Here is an 18,622-nt window from a genome sequence, read left to right as displayed (position 1 = left end):
GGGATGAAGTACAGAAGGAAACTGAGATAGGATTTTTTTTTAAGTCACTGTTTTCTCCACACAGAAGCACCCCAGGTAAATCACTTATGTTCTACCAGTCAATTTATTCAAATACAAAGGCTAAGATAATATTTATGAAAGTTATTTTCTCTGACCTATTTCAATACCACCCTGAAAATGACATACATTGACGCAGCGTGCAGATTTGAAAGCCCTGTGTCCTGGCTGCATTTTGATGGTATTTTATCATCCATTGGGGAAATAAACCCATCAGCATCATCTTCAAATTGGTCCAGAAAACAACGTGCACTGAAATCTGTTTTGAGAGTGACCGTGAAGTCAGGCTTCATGTTGCCATCATCTTCTGACCCCTCCTCTTCTTCCTGGTGACACACAGCAATCCCAATCAAAATCTGGTCACATTTTGGGGCATGCTTTCATTATAGTAGCATTTAAAAATCATCTGATAATTCGGGTTTCATGTAGTTTCTTCTGTATCTATTATATTAAATGTACTGTTATGAAGGTATGGAAGCAAAATGGCAAAACCGAGGATGCTTTCCCAGGTGGTCCCAGCTGTGACTTCAGATCTGCAGTCCCTTTACTCCATAGGAATAAACGCTTCGGTAATACATTTTTTTTTCAATTTAAATGGTTAAATATTTAAAATTAATTTTACAGACAAATATATGCCTTTTAAAATGAATAATTTAAATTTTCTGTTGTTTTCTGGAGGGATACTGGGGATTAAGCCTACTGAGTCACATTACCAGTCCTTTTTATTTTTGATTTTGAGATAGGGTTGGGTCTTGCTAAGTTGCTTAGGGTCTAAGTTGCTGAGGCTGGCTTTGAACTTGTAATCTCTTACCTTGACCTCCCGAGTTGCTGAGATTATAGGCATATGTCACCATGCCTGGCAAGTTTTTTTTTTTCCCCCAAAAATAATTGTCATCTGTGTAATTTTTATAAGAATTGAGATAATGTAGCTAGATGTGTGATGCATACCTGTAATCCCAGCTGTACAGGGGGATGAGGCAGGAGGATTGTAATTTGGAGACCAGCCTTGACAGTTTAGCAAGACCCTGACTCAAAATAAAAAGGGTTGGGGGAATATCTCAGTGGAGAACATTTGACCAGTATGCTAGAAGCCTTGGGTTCAATCCTCAGTAGTATGGAGGTCGAGGTAAGAGATTACAAGTTCAAAGCCAGCCTCAGCAATTTAGGTCCAGAGTAGTATGGAAAATAAAAAGAATTGAGAAAATGCATGTCAGGCACCCAGTGAGGCACAGGCAGCACACAGGCAATGCACATCAGATGTCTCTCCCCTTCCCTGGAGGAGAAAGTCTTGGGAGAATCACCTGACCTCAGCTCAAGAGAAGCAGGATTTGTGCCTATCTGTTGACTGCTGTCCCCACAGCTGGGACAATATCTGCATATTGGAGATGCTCAATAAGTGTCTGGTAATTCACTTTTAAAAAGAGAACTGCAAATAATGACTATTATAGAATATTAAAGTCTGCAACTGATAACAAGTGAAACTACAAATAAGAACTTGGGTCCTTGAATGAAATCAAGTATCCAGGCCTTATCAAATCTATCTCCAAGTCCTGAGAGAATTTAAGGCACTTCAATGTTTTCTGAGATGAACCTAACAAAATTACTCTTGGTAACTTTTGAAAATAATGGGAAAAAAAATAGCAAAAATAGACATTCAAGTAAGACCACAAATGGTAGATAGTGGTAGATTCTAAAACATAAGGTATGAACAGTTGGGAAAGATCAACTCACTAGCACTGGCTGCTGAAAAACCAATTATAAGTTTGTAGGTGATGTAGCTGGGTGGGAAAGTGCATACCTAGCATGTGCCAGGCTCTGGGACAACCCCAGGGGGCATGTGCACGGACACACACACCACACACACACACACACACACACACACACACACACACAAGAAAAAGATAAAAACTATTTTTACTTTTTATGACAGAATTGGTATAATGTCTAGATTTCAATAAAGAATGAAGTGAGCAGACCCTGTAGACCTTGTAAAAGGAAAGCTGGCAGGATGAGGGGCGGGGCGCTGCACACCTGCAACCCCAGTGACTTGGGAGGGTGAGGCAGGGGGTTCACAAGGTCCAGGCACTAAGCAACTCAGCGAGACCCTATCTCAAAAAAAAAAAAAAAAAAAAAAGGGCTGGGGATGTAGCTCAGTGGTAAAGTACCTGGGTTCAATCCCCTCTACTAAAAAACAAACAAACAAAACCAAACAAAAAAAACCCAAGAGCTGGCTGCACAAATTTCGGCCCAGGGGTGATGCAGTGGTGACATGACTTGGAGGGAAGTCCACAGCAGGCTCTCTACCTGACCCTGTCTCATCTACCATCGGACACTTGGGCAAAGGCATAAAAGGCATATTCCCCAAATGTATGAATCTTGATTTAATCTATCTCATCAGGCTAGAAGAGAAGTATAAAAAGTAACTGGGAAAGTTCAAGGTCCTATCACATTAGGAAAAAGCAGGACTCAACATAAGCGAGCACTGCCCAGAGGACATGGAGACTGCACAAGCGCGGCACGGAGGACATGGGGACTGCGCAAGTGCAGCACAGTGTGACTTGACATGAGGCACACGGTGGTTCTCACAGGGTGACCGTCCCCTAGGAGACATGTGGCCATGCCTGGAGGCAGTTTTGGTTGTTGCAACAGGGGAGGGGGTGGTGATACACGATTGGCATCTAGTGGTTAGAGGCCAGGGGCACTGGGAAGTATCCTACAAAGCTTAGGACAGCACCCCAGCCTTGCCCCATTGTCAGTGGTGTGAGGCTGTTACCTGCCCTGTGAGGACTAAAATCAACTTGCAATGTGTCCATAAGACAAAGACCTGGAGGACTAAAAGGGCCTTGGCCATCCAGATTAAGGACCATCATGGCTAAACCATACCTGGAGTAACATCTAGTTCTGGGTATCGTTTAAAAGGGATGTAGATAAACTGGTGTGTGTGTAGACAGCAGAGCCAGGAGACTGCTGAAAGATCTGGAACCCATATTACATCAGCACAGAAGGAAAACTTGGAGAAAAGATTTCCCAGGGTGTGGCATGGGCATTTATAAAAGTACGAAGAGCTCTTAGGGAAGAAACTGTCTGTGTAGTCCATCTTGCTCCAGAGGGCAAAACCAAGCGTACTGCATGGAATATAATAAGTTGGTAACTATGAATGTGACAAATTTCAATGATTTTCATTGTGATATTTAAATTGCACAAATACTTAAGTTATGCTTTATATTTAAAAAATATAAAATGAATGCATTTTAAGCTATTATTGATACTTAGCTCATATAATGAGCAACTGCACCCTCCCCGCCTCTGTAAATGTTTTGAGCTTGATGATGGGATCCCTCTGCAGGGACAGTGTTTCAATTCTACCAAAGAAGTTTTAGAGGGGATTCCTGCAGAGGATAGAGAACTGACTAGGTTTCTTGGGGCTGGAAGATCTAGCGCTTCAGAGTTTGAGCTCTATTTCTTACAGAGCTTAAGAGCTTAATTAAAACAGGGATGGGTTTAAAGAAACTGTTAGATATAACTTTACCTGCAACACACCAAATTCTGAATTGTATCAGAAATAACAAGAATCAGTGCAGACAAAATGCATACTAATAAGCCTGGCTAATAGGAACAAAACAAACCAAAAGGCAGCAGTATTTACAAAAGCAACAGTCATTGCAAAATTCTCTAAAATTTTGAACATGATGTGGGCCAGAGATAATAATCCACAGGCAAAGTATTTTTGTGAAAAATAAATGAAGCTAAAGGATAAGAATGGGAATAATGTCCTTTTTAAAAAAGAGTACTATTAAGATATCTTCCATTCATTTAATGAGGCAATTATCAGATGCCATATTTTAGATGTGTTCAAGAACACATTTTTACCCACTAGCAATTTCATGACATGCCAAAAGAAACATGCTGATTTTCATACACACAATTGCACAAATTTCTTCAATTATGCAAAATTACCTGCTAGACAAAATGTATCTTCTTTCATCAATATCAAGGCATATTGTAAGAAAATAGCCCTATTTTTTAAGACACAATATAGCACACTGGTCCAGATTTTGCAGTATCATTTAGAGCATATTCATAAGATCTATTTGATAATATGAGCAGTAAACACAGTCATTACCTAATACCATTAAGTTAGGCATATAAAGAACTTAAGATCTCTAAGATGTAAGAAAAGGAATCAAGTAGATAAAAGATGACTTTGTAGCTTATGGCACCTTACCTCAGGCAAGAAAATGAAGTTTTCAATTGCTGTCCCTCAGTAGGAAAGATTATTCTGAAAACGGTAATTCCTAACTATAAACAAATGGAACTGTCACAGAAATATGACAGGTAAGACTTAAAACTCACTTCTACTTTGAATTTCACTCCCTCTTCAAACCTAAACAACTTCAAAAAATAATCATCATTTTTAAAAAAATGTCTTTGATTTTCTTCTCTAGAGTTCCCTATAAGGCAGTCCATTTTAAATGATCAGTTGTCTAGAAACAAAAACACAAAAGAGGCTGATACTAGTATGGCCAATTAGGGTCCCAGAAGCACAGACAGCACTGCTCCTTCTAGCAAAGGCAGCCACTGGTGACAGGGATTATCTGTATAAAATTCATAATGACTACTGGACAAAAAAAACCAAGGCATATGTTCTAGTGACTAACAGTCACAGCACCACATCCACAGATGAAGTGCTGATGATGACATTGGTCCTGAGGAAGCAATGTGCTGGGGGAAGGAAGAGTGGGTGAAGCCACCAGCAAATCTGTCAAAGACAACTTAGATATTCACCTATAAAAGTCTAACTTTTCATTGCATTACACCTTTTTATTTTATTTTTAAAATATACTTGGTATGTGATTTTTTTTTTTTTTTTTTTTTTTTTAGTCTAATGAACTAATTTAAGATTTTGGAATACAGAAAATCTATTCTCCAGATGGGAAAAATGAAGCAGAACAAAAAAGATTCTGGAAGACAAAATGATCTCTGAAAGCAAAGTAAAAACTAAACAGCAAAAAAAAAAAAAAAGAGGGAGGAATGAAATGAGACTAAGGAAATAAGCTAGTCAATGATCTAAGCAGAAGGGGATGGTTCCAGGTTGGTTATGTGCAGCTTTAATTTGTAGGGCATGCTACAAGAAGCCATCACCCAAGGGCACAATCACAGCCTTTTCCCACAGGAGGGGAGATGCAGGTTTCGCTATGGGTTAGCAGCTGAGGTCTTCACCTTTATCTCCTTGAAGAAGGAAGCAGTTTCACCCTCGATAATTGGTTGCAGCAAAGGGCTTCTCCGCTTGCTGGAGGGGGAACCCTGTGACAGGTGTTAACAAGTAGGTTACATTCCGAACCCCTTCCCCTCTCCCTCCTCCTCTGGGCTTCCTCTGACCACACTAGTATCTGATTAGTCTTTTAACTATTCTAACCCCTTCCCACCAAAAACTCCCAGGAAAACCTAAAACAACCAAAGTTCTTCTCTAAGTTGCAGTTTCCCTTCAGAGCTCACACCCATCCATCTGGGAAGAAAGCTGGAGCAAGAAGAGCACATGAAAAACCCTAAAGACAAACACACCTGCCTCTCCTCCCTCTTTCCTCCCCAGTCACAGTAACTATAACACTATAATCAGCTCAGGAGAATAACCAAATTCAAAAAGCAACATGAAGGCTATCTACTTTCTCTTTTTAGGAAACCCAAGGGTTCATAACTGGAGAAAGAAAATGATTCCTTAGGTTTAATCCTTTTATTTAGGAGTTTATTCTACAGGAAATTTCTAGAAGAGTAACTTTCTTCAAACACAGCTGCTTGTGGTTCCTGGATGCTCCTTTAGTCATTAAAGGGGGCACACACACTAAAAGAAACATAAGAGCATGTTCTAGGCCTAGGAATAAACAAGGGGATTTAAGAATAGACAAGAGCAGCAGCTGAGATGAATATGGATCTCCACCGTGACATCAAAGTGAGGCGGTGACTGCCCATTAAGAAAAGGACATGAGGGCACCAAATCAGGCAATGTTTCCCCCAGAGGTGCAGAGGGCACTAACACCCCACTGATCAGCCAGGGGCGGGTGCCTGGGGGCTGGGCTAAGGGATGGAAGCAGGCTGGCTGGTGCTGGATGGCCTTCCATAGCTGGAGGCAAGCTGCTGCTCCCTAACTGGACAAGATCAAAATCCAGGGGCCAAAAGCTGCGAGCCCAAGGACACAGAGGGCAACTTCATAACCATTAGCCTGACTCCTTTTCTTTTCACTCCCTCTACTTCTCCACCGCCTCCAAGAGCAGGAGACTCTCTCTAGAGTTCCTCAGGGGATTCTCCCTGGATTGGACTCCCAAGGAGCTGTCCCTCTTTGGGATGGAGACTGTGGACAGAGCCCCTTGAACCAGAGAGGCACTGTTTGCAGTGAAGAGCCTGAAGAAGGCATAGCCCCTGACCCCTGTGCTCCGTCTCTGAGGAAAGGGTCAGGGAGGTGGCTCAGCATATGTCAGATAGATATATATGGTAAAAGCATGTCTCCCCAAAGGGGGAAATTCTATCAGTCTCAGATTTGCTCACTGTAGGTAAAGGTAGCCTCAGAAATCTGATAAAGTCTTCATTCCTCCAGCTTATGGGGCATGGCTATTAATCACTAGTTCAGACCTTTTCTTTAATGAGAAAGCAGGTTAGAGCCCTATTAATATACCCAGGGTTCATTCAACCAGAAAGGCAATGTATCAATGACAGGCAGGTTTTGCACTCACAATGATGGGTACGGTGTTGACCCGGGACAGGATCTGTTTCACTAGCCGGTACCTGTCGTATAGTGGCTTCATAACCTGACGTTCATTCTTTGTCACCTGAAAAGCAAGAACAAGATTAATAAGAAGCCCGTTCCCAGGCCTCATGCTACCAGCTGTCCAAGAGAACAACTCTGCAGGGCCCTTGTGTCCTACAGGAAATACAAATATTGCATCTGGAGTCTTATTCTTAAAGAATTTATTTAAACTAATATTTATTCAATAAATATTAAAAATACATACTTCAGTTGCATATCAGTGAGAATCATTCTATTGGTAGTATTGCTTTTATAAATCAAAACTGTGATCATTCTTCCCAGCTATACCAGTCCTTGGTATATTATCCTCAAGAATTTAAGTCATCATACTACAATGATACATGCATACCCATGTTCCTAGTGGCACAACTAACAATAGCCAAACTATGGAATCAGCCAGCGGATGAATGGATAAAGTAAGTGTGATAAATATGTAAAGTGGAGTTTTACTCAGCCATAAAGGAAAATGAAATTATGTCATTTGCAGGAAAATGAATGGAACTAGACCATTATGTTAAGTAAAATAAGCTAAACTCAGAAGCTCAATGGTCATATGTTTTCTCTCATATATGGAAGCTGGAGAGGAAAAAGGAAAAGGTGAGGGGGTGGGGGGAATCTCATGAAAATCAAAAGAAGTCAAGTGGAATAGAGGAAAAGGACCACAGGGTAGGTGGGGGGAGATGCTGGGGAGTGATACTGGCCAAATTGTATTGTTATATTGTGTGCATATGCACACGAACATGTAACAAGAAATCCCACCATTACATACAACTATAATGCACCAATAAAATGGAAAAAATTTAAAAATTTAAAAAAGAAAAATATATAAATATTTGTACCAACAAACAAACAATGGTCATTTTTAAGTTCCTGCTTAAAACTTCTCAAAGGTTCAAAATTCCCAGAGGACTTGCTAGTTGTTGGATCCAGGGAAGAAGCAAGCTTGTGTTTCTGTTACAATGCATATCATGCAGTCCCTAAGTTATTTACATGCCTTTGTGCTCCATGAAATTGTTGTGTTTTCAAAAACAGGATTCTGGCAAACAGCAGGTATTCAAGACACATTTGCTGAAAGAGCACACGGATGACTCATTCATCCTTGTTTTCCTAAAATTTGGCACAGGGTTCAAAATGTTTAAAGGATGAATTCTCTAGGCAGTAGGGAATAGCATTTGAAGCTGCTTGTGACCTGCTGCTTCTCTCTGCCCATCACACCTCAAGCTCCAGAAATAAACTAGGCCATCTCAACCTCCTTGTCTAATTCCATCTCCTCTGAAATGGTTTACCTCTCTGTTCTCTGGCAAATTCCATATCAACAGCCACCTCCCTGCATGCAGGTTTCTTCTAACATCCCCCACTCGGGGAGACTTACCCTCTCCTCCATGTCACTACTTGACTGTGTATGCCTTGCAATTTCATAAATGCTTTTATTCTCTATTGTAACTGTTCACACATCTGTCCCCTTTTTTAGACTGTGGCCCCTTGGGAGCAGGATTTTGTTTTTGTATCCCTAGTCACTATTTCAAAGCCTGACATAATGGAAATGTTCCATAAATATTTACAAAATAAGTGAATGTTGCAAACCTAAGTAGGTATGAGCTATTCACAGGTAAGCATGCATTTTCTTTTGGTTACTTCAATAAGGAATGAGATGAAATATCTTTGTTTCAAGTCAGCTGTTTGTCTTTTGCATTCTGTTACCACTCTACACCTGATAAGGCAAGAGTTACAGAGGTGGAAGAGGGCAAGTGGTATTTAGTTTTGACCTTTCTCTTGTGGGTCTTTTGAGTCTTCAATTTCAAAGACACTGCTGGGTCATGCATAATGAATTATCCTTTGTTGCTGTTTGTATTTGCTTGTCTCAAAGTGATCAACAGTAAGTGCATTTTGGATAAACAGCACAAGCTAGGAGAGGATCCTACCATCTTGCAAAATATTTTGTGGATTTCCCATCATTAGCAATAACAACCCCCACCTCATTTCTGTTGCTTCCATTATCACAATATTAAAGGGAGAGTGGAAGGGAACCCAAATTATTTTTCATGAAAAAGAGAGAATCCAACCACAGGTGTGATTACTACACACCCTCCACAAGGGCTAACACAGAAAGACCAACAGTGTGAAGTGTTGTCGAGAGGGTTGGACAACCCAAAGTCTCCTTCAGAGCTGGTGGGGGTGGAGTACTTTGGAGAACTATGTGGCAGTTTCTACCAAGGCTGAACCTGTGACCCACCAATTCTGCTGTTAAGTACAAACCAGAAAAGATGGCCACTGAAATTCTCCAAGCCTTACTTTCCTGACTGGTGAACAGTAGAATTCAGATTAGAAAATTTTGACAACCCATAATTGTTTGAAAAGGAGTTTAGGCCCAATATGTTGTGTACTATCTCTTCAAAATCCTTTCATTCCCTCTTTTAAAGTTTAATTTTCATTTAAATGGTAATGCTGAATGATTTTCCAACTTGTGGAAATAGGATTATTACTAAGATCTATTTTTACACACAAATCAAAACATAACTAGATATGAAGATCTAAAGGACAAAGGCAGCATTTCCACTGTCTTTGCTCATGATTTAAAAAATCTTTTTCTAGTGCTCACTTAAATACCCTATTTGTTATTAAGTTTCAGATAATATTTCAAAACACAATGGGAACATTAGCCAATAATTGTCCACATTTAATGAGTGTGGCGTCTTGAGAGGAAATCATAAGGACCCGATTAGAAAGCTGTTTGCCTGCCTTTATCTTTTGGGATGGTTTTGTTTGGGCCTCAAATAAAACTGCCTTACATCACTTTGGTTGCAGTTTCATGGACAGAATCATAAAAGTGAAATCAAATCGTAAAATGAATCAAATATTTTGAAGACAAATCGGAATCATGTATCTTAGAGTTAGAAAAGTGTTATATTTTTACATGATAAGGTTAATAGGTAATGATAGGGTAATGATTTGCCTGAGGCAATGAACCTGGGTCAAGAACACAAGTCTACAGACTCCCAGTCAAGGTTTCTTTCTCCTCACAAATAAGTGAAGCAGGGTCTTGACACAGTGTTGATGGAGCATTATTCTCCACAGGGTTTGACCCGGCTATCCTTTTAATAAAAGAATTCTGCCTTCCAAGCGAAGAGCTCTGCCTATGTTGCATTTACAAAGATCTGTTTATGAACACAATTGGTGAGAAAATGTGCTACGGATAAACAAAAATTACACTGCCTCAAAATCTCAATTAAGCAAGTAGTTTGAGATGTTGGAGGAGGGGATGGTAGGGGAGGGTACCTGTGAGTCATAAACTGCTGGAAGACGAAATGAGATGGATTCTTACAACTGTTGCCTTCGTGGCTTATTAATTCGGAAAATGCCAACTCTCACTTTTTCATTGTAAGGTAATAATAGTAGGCTGCTGTGCAAAGATCAGAAAATCCAAAACAGCAGCTAACCAAAGGGTGGTATTTATATATGACTCAGATTGGCATAAATGTGAACCTGGCTATGTTGAGGCCCCAAGGTGTTGAAATACAGGGTTAAAAGATGTCAGTGAGCAAAAGACTCAAGAAGAACCCACAAGCTCTGATCAAGCAACTTATTTTCTCCCCCAGACTTTTATAACTAAAGCCTCTCGCACACTAAAGGTACCACAGTGAGCTGCAGGTATTTGCTGTGCTTCTCTGTGCTGTGGTCTTTTGATGAGATCCTTAAATGTCGAAAAGGACACACTTTAACAGTCATCAGTAGGGAATGATGTGCCCATGTGTGAATTCTTGTTTTTCATCTCCAGTCTGCTCCATGTTAAAGCAAACAGCTGCACAGACACTGCAGCTGGTTTGATTTGTGATTCTGATAGTGTCTTTTTAGACCAGAATCTGTGGACTCAGCAAAAACCCATGAATTCTGAGCACCTGAGCTTCTGAAAAACTGGGACTTGGAATGACAGTTTAGTTCTGGAAGTACATTTATTTTTTGCCTAAGTGTCCTGTCCAAATGATATTTACAGACCAGGGTCCATGGCAATACCATAGATCTAAGAATTAAAAGTTCACTATTTGCTTTTCAGACTGGCCAAATATCAGATGAACTCTGCTTTTCCTGAGGAGGCTGGTGCATCATGTTCCAGAGAGAGGAAGAGTCTGGCCTGGGACCAGAAACAAACAACACTTGAGTTTCCTAGAGCATTTGTTCTCTGTCCTATGAGATGCTAGGACCCATCTGAAAGAATGATGAAAGAAAAATGAATAAGGCAGGACCAAGAACTAATACTTCATATTCCTACTGATCAGAGGGTAGAAAAGGTGCATTCTTTCTCTTGATTTAATCATTTAATGAGAAGTTGGCCGCAGAGAGCAGAACATATAATTGTAACAGAATTGAAAACTATCATTTACTTTGCAACCCCCAAAGTCACCCCATCCCACTTCCTCAGTGCCAGACATCCTACCGATAAATATATGTATACATGTCTGTGTGTCTCTCTGTAATTCATTTAATTTCCATGACAACCTACAACAGACATCTACTCTATAAACACAGCGCTGCCGGCCAAAGAGGTTACCCAAGTTGCCTAATGTCACAGAGTTAGAATTAGTTGGGCTGGTTCGGAATCCAGGTTGTGACTCTAAGACTCACAGTGGCTACACATGGCCTTGATTCAGGTGGAATGAATTGGCCCAACTCCAAGCGACAAATATTGCAGCACACAAACCAGTGAATTGGCAGCAAAGTTAAAGTCAATCTAGAAGGCAGCTGTGAGCTCTTGGGAGCTTCAGGCAAGGAAGTCCTTGAAGGAGTCTAACAATGTCATATCTGGGGTCCACGCAAGGAAAGAAAAAACATTAAAGGAGGAAAACACACAGCATCACCAAAGTCTGCCTGGTGGCCATGAGAAGAGCTACAGCGGAGGAGTTCCTCTCTGTCCATAGAAGTTCAGTTCTACCTATACAAGTTCTGAACACTGAAGTTGAAAAGAGTAAGATTGCACAATATATTTGAGCTTCACAGCACTTCCTATTTGGTTCAATGCCTTTATAAAACTTGGGAAAGGAAAAAAAAAAATTGGCTGAAGCATGAACATTATCCCAGAGCGCTGGTATTTTTCCATTGCAGGGACAAGCCAGCAAAATCAATCATCACTGGTGCCAACAATTTTTTTTTATAGAAAAATTTAAACCTGATATATTCAAAAACAAAATGCAACTAGTCACTGGGCTCTTGCTATGCGTCAAGTCTCAGCACAGATGCTGAGGATTAGGTTCATCAGTAGGCGAACAATGTCCAGAATCCCTGCCCTCACAGATGTCAAGGCTAGTAGCTGGGGTGTAGCTCAGTGGTAGAGCATCTGCCTAGCTTGTGCAAACCCCTGGGTTCAATTCCTAGCACTGGGGGAAAAAAAAAAAAAGTAAAAGACTTAGTAAATCATTCTGGAAACCTTTTTTAGCAGTACTGGGGATTAAACTCAGAGGCAAATACTCTACCATTGAGCTACATCCCCAGCCCTGGAAGCCTCTTTATTTAAAAGCCTTAAAAGTGTGTATTTTAGATGAAATGACTATATCCATTATCTAGTTGTGACTGAAACTGGAAGCGAGGCCTATGCTTTTTTGGCTATAAAAATCCATCTGCGAACCTAAGTTTTGTAATTCCTTATACCTGCTTTTAAGAATTTGTTTTGTTGAGTTTTTAATAACACTGTGAACAGAAAGAACGTTGCTAAGAGTAACCGACAAAAAAAACGATCTAAGTTCCTCAAGGAGGACAACAGACGCCTATCATGCTGCTGTCCCCCCACAGCTAGCAACCAACATTCAACAAACACTTGCTAACAAACAAAACCACCTCAAATGCTTCCTCTTGTTGTGAAAACGCAGCCCTATTTTGGATGCCTCACATTTTGGTTGTGAATGCAGCTGGAAGTCCTCAAAAACAAACACTGGGGGCTGGGGAGATAGCTTAGCTGGTAGAGCGCTTGCCTCGCAAGCACAAGGCCCTGAGTTTGATCCCCAGTACCGCAAACAAAACAAAACAAAACAAAACAAAACAAAAAAACAAAAGCAAACACTGGTTGCAACTGCACTCTGCAGAGGGACTGAGTTTTAGGGCACCTCGCTATAGTTGAAGATCTTCATTACACAGATGAAAAAAGTTAGAAGCAGTGGTAGCTTATGGGAGCAGACCTGGGACAGGGATATCTCCTTAAATCTGGGCCATGTGCCTCCTCCATACTCCCTTTTCTCTTGCATCTCTGCTCCATCTTTTCCCTCTTCAAACAGGACACCGGTGACTTCATTTTAGCTGTATGCTAATTTTCCTTGGAACTCAATTTAAGTTTGGCATCTACTAGGTAACAGAGATCTTTTAATTGACTGAGCCTTCAAAAATTGTGATGTGGTGTAAATACATAGTAAACCTCCTTTACAAGTGAAGGGAGCAAACAATAGGGAACTTCATTTACAAGATAATGAATGTAGAAAATCTGGTCCCAAGGTCAGATAATTGACCCCAATCAGAAAATGCAGTGTACCACATACCGGCCTTCCATGAATGCTTTCGTAATAGAGGAGTGCCTTCTGCAGAGCCACTTTCTCATTAGCAATCTGGTCTTTGGTCATATCCTGAAGAAACACAGGGATAAGAAATGAAAAGGGGGAAACACTTGTGAATATTCCAACTGCTTTATTTAAACAAACCTCCTAAAGGAAGGTTAAAAGGAATCCTCGTCCAATAGTTCTCCCTGGCTCTGTCCAAAGCTGATTTAGGAATGAGCTAATCCTGACCTCTTGCCAGCAACACGGACAGCACAACAGACCCATCATTAACTACCTGGGGCTCCCATGTGGCAGCAAAGGCACAGTGAGTACTGAGGACAGCGGGAACGTGAGGCACGTGGGGTGTACTGAATGACCCATGCGGTGACTTCACAGTTCTGAAGGTCTGTCTAAAATCCTTCCACCTCAGAGAATCATAAACTGAATCATTAACTTCAATAGGTTCATTCTGAAATATACCTGACAGAGTTGTCTGCTTTCAATCTGTGGTCAAAAACCAAAGTACCCCCAGGTGCAGCTCTGCAGCTGTCTCATCTGCCTCCCTAGACATGTAGAAGGTTTATGGGGCACCACCCTCCAGCGGGATTCACGTGACACCCTGCATCTCTACCAAGCTGGCAGCAATGCCTTAGCATCCGCAGTTTGCTCGGGGCCTCCGCACCTTAATGTCCTCAGGGCGATTGGTTTCTGCCCTCTTCTCCTGGAGCTTCCTCTGGATAGACTCCAGGGTGGCTTCAACGCTGGGCTTGATAGCTTTATCTACCAGCTCCTGTTTCTTCTCTTCTTCTTTTTCAAGTTGGGAACCAAAACTCTTAGGGAGTGTGTTGCTTCGCTGCCGCACCCTGGGCGATAGGTCCTCTTCAGATATCTTTAGTTTTGACTCTGGGTGAGAAGATTTGGGGAGAGAGATGAGAACTGAGTCTTGCTGAACCAAATTGTTTTTCTATGATGTCAATAACTGCTCAGCTACAGCTCCACTCCACCCCAATGGAGTATCTAATTATAATATCACTGAAAATCCCTGAGTCATTATGTAAAACCTGAAATAATGATAATGTCTTCCTGGATTAACTGGAATATTTCCTAAACCCTAATTCCTGAGAAAGCTTTAGCTCTGTAACACCCAAGCTTTAGCTACACCAGCCTATTAGCTGTTCTCAGAGTGGGGCAGTTGCTTTCCCAGACCTGTTCAACTGCTGGCCACTTGACTTGAATGCCTCGTTTTGAAATCATTTCACTTTGCCCTGCAGTTGTTTATATGACTGTCTCCTAAATGACAGCAAGCTCTTGGAGGGGTGTAAGGAATCTGGCCTCCCAACCACCCATCAATCTGCGTTACACTTGCCTCTCCCGTTACAGGAATTTCCGGCTTATGTTGCCGTAATCTTCCTGCCTCCCACATTACGTTCTAATATGTCATTGGTCCATCAGTCAGTCTGTAATAATTCTCCTCCGCGATTGGTTCCTCCCAGCCCACGAAATTCCGATATCTGAGGAGAAACCCTGCGCCATCTTTCTTCTTTTCCTTCTTCCCTTTTCCCCAAGCAGACGCAAATCGTCTGCATAAAATAAAGTTCCTCATGTGGGACCTGTGTCTGTGGAGCGTTTTTCTGGGAGTTATCAACGAACCAAAACTGCCCCTAACATCTGGCTAACAAGGGGCCAAACCCTTTGTAGGTTTATTTCTGTGTCTACAATGCTTTTCCTAACACAATAGCAAATGAAGTCTCAGATTAAACAGGTGCTTAAGGAGTATTGACTTGAAACCATTGTCCTTCTATTAGTGATTTGGGGAAATGAAGAAACGCTACAGAATGCTGGTCTGGTTGCTCTGTGATTGAGGTCATGGGAGGACATGGAAGTGACCCTGAAGAACTGGGAGCACTGGGGAATGTCTTTGGGACCTGTGTATACCTCTGCAGTGGCAGCTGAGATGATGAATTTGGCCCCGGCTTCTTACACAGAAGCTATGCCATAGGTCCAGAACTTCACCTACCTTTAAGTTGCTTTCGGAATTTGGCAAGGTCATTTGTCCACTTCAGAACCTCTGGATTGGCTGCCTTGTCACTGTGGGAAGGCTGTGAAAAGGAAGTCCAGAGTCAATGATTCAGAACTGGGGCAGGGAAAAAGCTGCCAAATTTGATGATCTTTCTTTTTAAATAAGAAGGCAAAGTTGAGCGTCACAGAATAAGAAATTAACCGTGATTCATCAGAGCAAATTCACAAGTGTAATTCCATCCTCTTTCTAGCTGGTTAATTTTGATGCTTTCAATTCCCTAGGGGTTAAAAAGCTGGATCATTATAATCAGGGATGCATGTGGTGTATGACCCCTTTTCTGTCATTTGTAGGGCTCAACTTGTAAGGAGCAGAAAACAGAGGAGTCTGATGTTTGCATCGCAGCTACCATGAGAAATGCATTTGTGTCACTTGTAGGAAGCACTAAGGAGAGAGTGGAGAGTACCATGAACTCAGTACGAATGAAATTTCAGAAAATAATCTTGAATTAAATTTTAGCCAAAGAGAATATTTCATTCAATTCTTTTCCCTATTCCTGCTCACTGGCAAATTTACATGTAGACTTCTGCTCATGCAAGAAAAATGGTGACACCTGATGACCAGAGCTTAAACACTGTTCAGTGTTTATTGTCCTTTTAAGATTCCCTAAGAATTAACTTTATCACTTCTCAGGGAGAAGCAGGGGCAGAGGACCCTGTGGGGCACTTACTCTGTACTTCCTCTCTTCTTCAAATCTGTCTTCGAACTTTCGGATCTTCTTTTTCAGGTTCTGAATCCTTCTTGTGAGCTGGGCGGGTGTCAGGTCCTCTTGCTCATCATCATAGGACCCCAGGGAGGAGCTTCGCCTCCTGTGAGAGGCAAGACTCCGGTCAATTCCCCCAGCAGCCACTGACTGCTGGGAGGGGCCTTGAAATGTGGGATGCCCTGTGGCACAGAAGAGCAGAACCAAAACAGCCCTGATTCATTCTATGACTGGGCTCTGCATGTCCCACCAATTAGATGGGTCTTTCTCTCACATTTAAGATTAGCAAAGATAGAATGAAATGTTTTCTGCAGGCCTAAAAGTTAAATTTGATAGAGCTTTGAAGAGGAAGTGCTAATGGAAATTGAACGTGTGATATTGCAGTTGGGTCACAGTGCAACTGGGAAACTACTAAATAGCCTGTGGACAGGGGTAGAGAACTTCAGATATGTTCCTCCATAGTCTCACAGCTTAATTTTTTGGGGTAGTGGGTATGGAACCCAGGGACACTTAGCCACCGAGCTATAGCCCTTTTATAATTTTTTATTATGAGATGGGTCTCATTAAGTTGCTAAGGCTGGCCTTAAGCTTGTGATCCTCTTGCCTCTGCCTTCCAGGTTGCTGGGATTACAGGCATGCACCACTATGCCTGGCTCACAGCTGAATTTTAAACAACTTGCTAGCCATCGCCACTATCTTTATCTTTTTTAATATAGTGGGATGATGCATCTGCTTGTCAGCAACACAGAAAAACCTACCTCATGAAAGAATGGGAATTCGGGGGAGAAGGAGGCACTTCTGTGTCATCCAGGTATTGTCTACTCTGCCCATAAGCATAGAACCGAGGAGAAAGCATGGGATCACTGTCCTCATCCAGAAGTTGGCGAATTAGGCGCCCAGCCTGAGGGGAGAGGCGAGCTTCGTCGGAATCCACGTTCTCCCGCTGCCAGGATGAGAAAGTAGGAATGGGCTCTGAAAAATAATAATTGTGAGAGGTTAACAGTGTTCTTAAAAGCGTGGTTCTTTCCCAAGTTTCCTGAGGGTTTTAAGAAGCTGCCCGCTGAATGGGTTCTCGTTTTAGATCTAAGGTCCAGACTAGGACACTATATCCAACCTAAATCACCACTGTATTTGACAGCCATCATATAAATTTTATCTCTGTTCTCACTTGCTTTCATAAAGAGTTTGCTAGGGAGACCCTGAGGAGCAGTCTTGAGGAAGCAGAGCTGATGGGTATTCCGCAGTTTCCCTAGCAGGACAGCCATGCCCACTTTTCCAGGGGAGGACGTTACAGACAACAAGGAAGTGTGTCAGGGAGGAAGGCGTTTGGCACCATGGGTTGTGTCCTTCATTAGTTTGTAAGAGAGTACTTAAGGAGGGGTTGACAGCTTCCATTTAGGTCGTTTGGCAAACTGTTGTGTGTGCTTCTGCTTAGTGTGTGGGATTAGCACAATGTGCTGTGTTGCTTTGCAGTTGGAATTTAGGAGCTGCTCAAGACTAGGGAGAGGGAGAAGCATAGGTAAATTAGGCAAAAGAGGAAAAAAGAATGCCTCATGGAGAACAAGTTATTTTTGAACATTCTCTAAGAAAAAACCAGACTCAGCACAAAATCTTGAGTTTGGGGGAGGTGAAGGAGATATTTAGTTCCATTTAATGTAAGACCCACCTCAATATATTTTTTTCCTTATCAAAAAATCATATCTAAAATAATTTAAAGATAGATTTTTGATGATACACAGTATTTCATTTGTAATACTTGGCATTAAAAAGACAGTTACGCTTTAAATTCACTTGTGGATTAGTGATTCACTTAAAACTGAAATTTGCCCAGGACCTTAAAATCTGGATACCTAGAGTTTGAGTCATGGAACAGTTAGTAGCTCCTTCAGCCATGAAACTGTACAATGTACAAAATTGTCTTTAGTTCATATTCAGCTTTTTATTTAGAACATTAAAGTTGGTGTAACTTCGTTCATAATCCAATCTCGTGATTCTCTCACCCCTGCTGCACGTTACAGTCACACGGAAAAACTTAAGTAACCATCACACGGAAAAACTTAAGTAACCACCCACGTGTGGGTCCTCATACCACCCAACCAAATACAACAGACAGACATAATGCCCAATCAAACAGGACTGAATGGCTGAAAGACAGGCATATACATATGTAAAAGCTGTTCAAGTGGTGCTAATGTGTGTCAGACTGGAGAACCCCTGATTCAAACCAGCAGATTACAGATACAGAAACTAAAAACCAAAGAAATTTAGAACAAACACCTAACCAACAACAAGAGTTGGGTTCAGAAACTAAGGCTCCTGACTTCCACATCAGTGTCTTCATTTTGATTGCTCCAATGTCTCAATTACAATGATGATTGCCTGAAGTGTTTGAAGACTTGACAATGTAATAAGGAAAAAAAGTACGCGAGTTTAAAAAAACAAAAACCTCATATGGAATGAGGTCCACAGAT

At 41.4% G+C, this 18,622-nt stretch overlaps 1 protein-coding gene across 13 annotated transcripts in view; it reads right to left on the bottom strand.

The window, feature by feature from the left end:
* Positions 1–18,622, bottom strand: part of Fam13a (family with sequence similarity 13 member A) — a 344,751-nt gene that overhangs the window by 7,510 nt on the left and 318,619 nt on the right. For 12 of the 13 annotated variants that reach the window (XM_047567594.1, XM_047567596.1, XM_047567597.1 and 9 more), the window contains 8 exons: positions 16,910–17,123; positions 16,119–16,257; positions 15,389–15,470; positions 14,054–14,274; positions 13,375–13,458; positions 6,783–6,878; positions 5,278–5,361; positions 187–383 (listed from right to left, as the gene is read on the bottom strand). In XM_047567594.1, the coding sequence (XP_047423550.1) occupies positions 187–383; positions 5,278–5,361; positions 6,783–6,878; positions 13,375–13,458; positions 14,054–14,274; positions 15,389–15,470; positions 16,119–16,257; positions 16,910–17,123 (1,117 nt within the window). The remainder of the gene's footprint in view (positions 1–186; positions 384–5,277; positions 5,362–6,782; positions 6,879–13,374; positions 13,459–14,053; positions 14,275–15,388; positions 15,471–16,118; positions 16,258–16,909; positions 17,124–18,622) is intronic. The other variant, XM_047567592.1, reaches the window with a different exon arrangement.

The sequence above is a fragment of the Sciurus carolinensis genome, chromosome 10 (genome assembly GCF_902686445.1).
Source record: "Sciurus carolinensis chromosome 10, mSciCar1.2, whole genome shotgun sequence".
Classification (NCBI taxonomy): domain Eukaryota; kingdom Metazoa; phylum Chordata; class Mammalia; order Rodentia; family Sciuridae; genus Sciurus; species Sciurus carolinensis.
The sequence above is the reverse complement of the archived record's forward strand: the minus strand, read 5'-3'. Positions and strand labels throughout refer to the sequence as shown.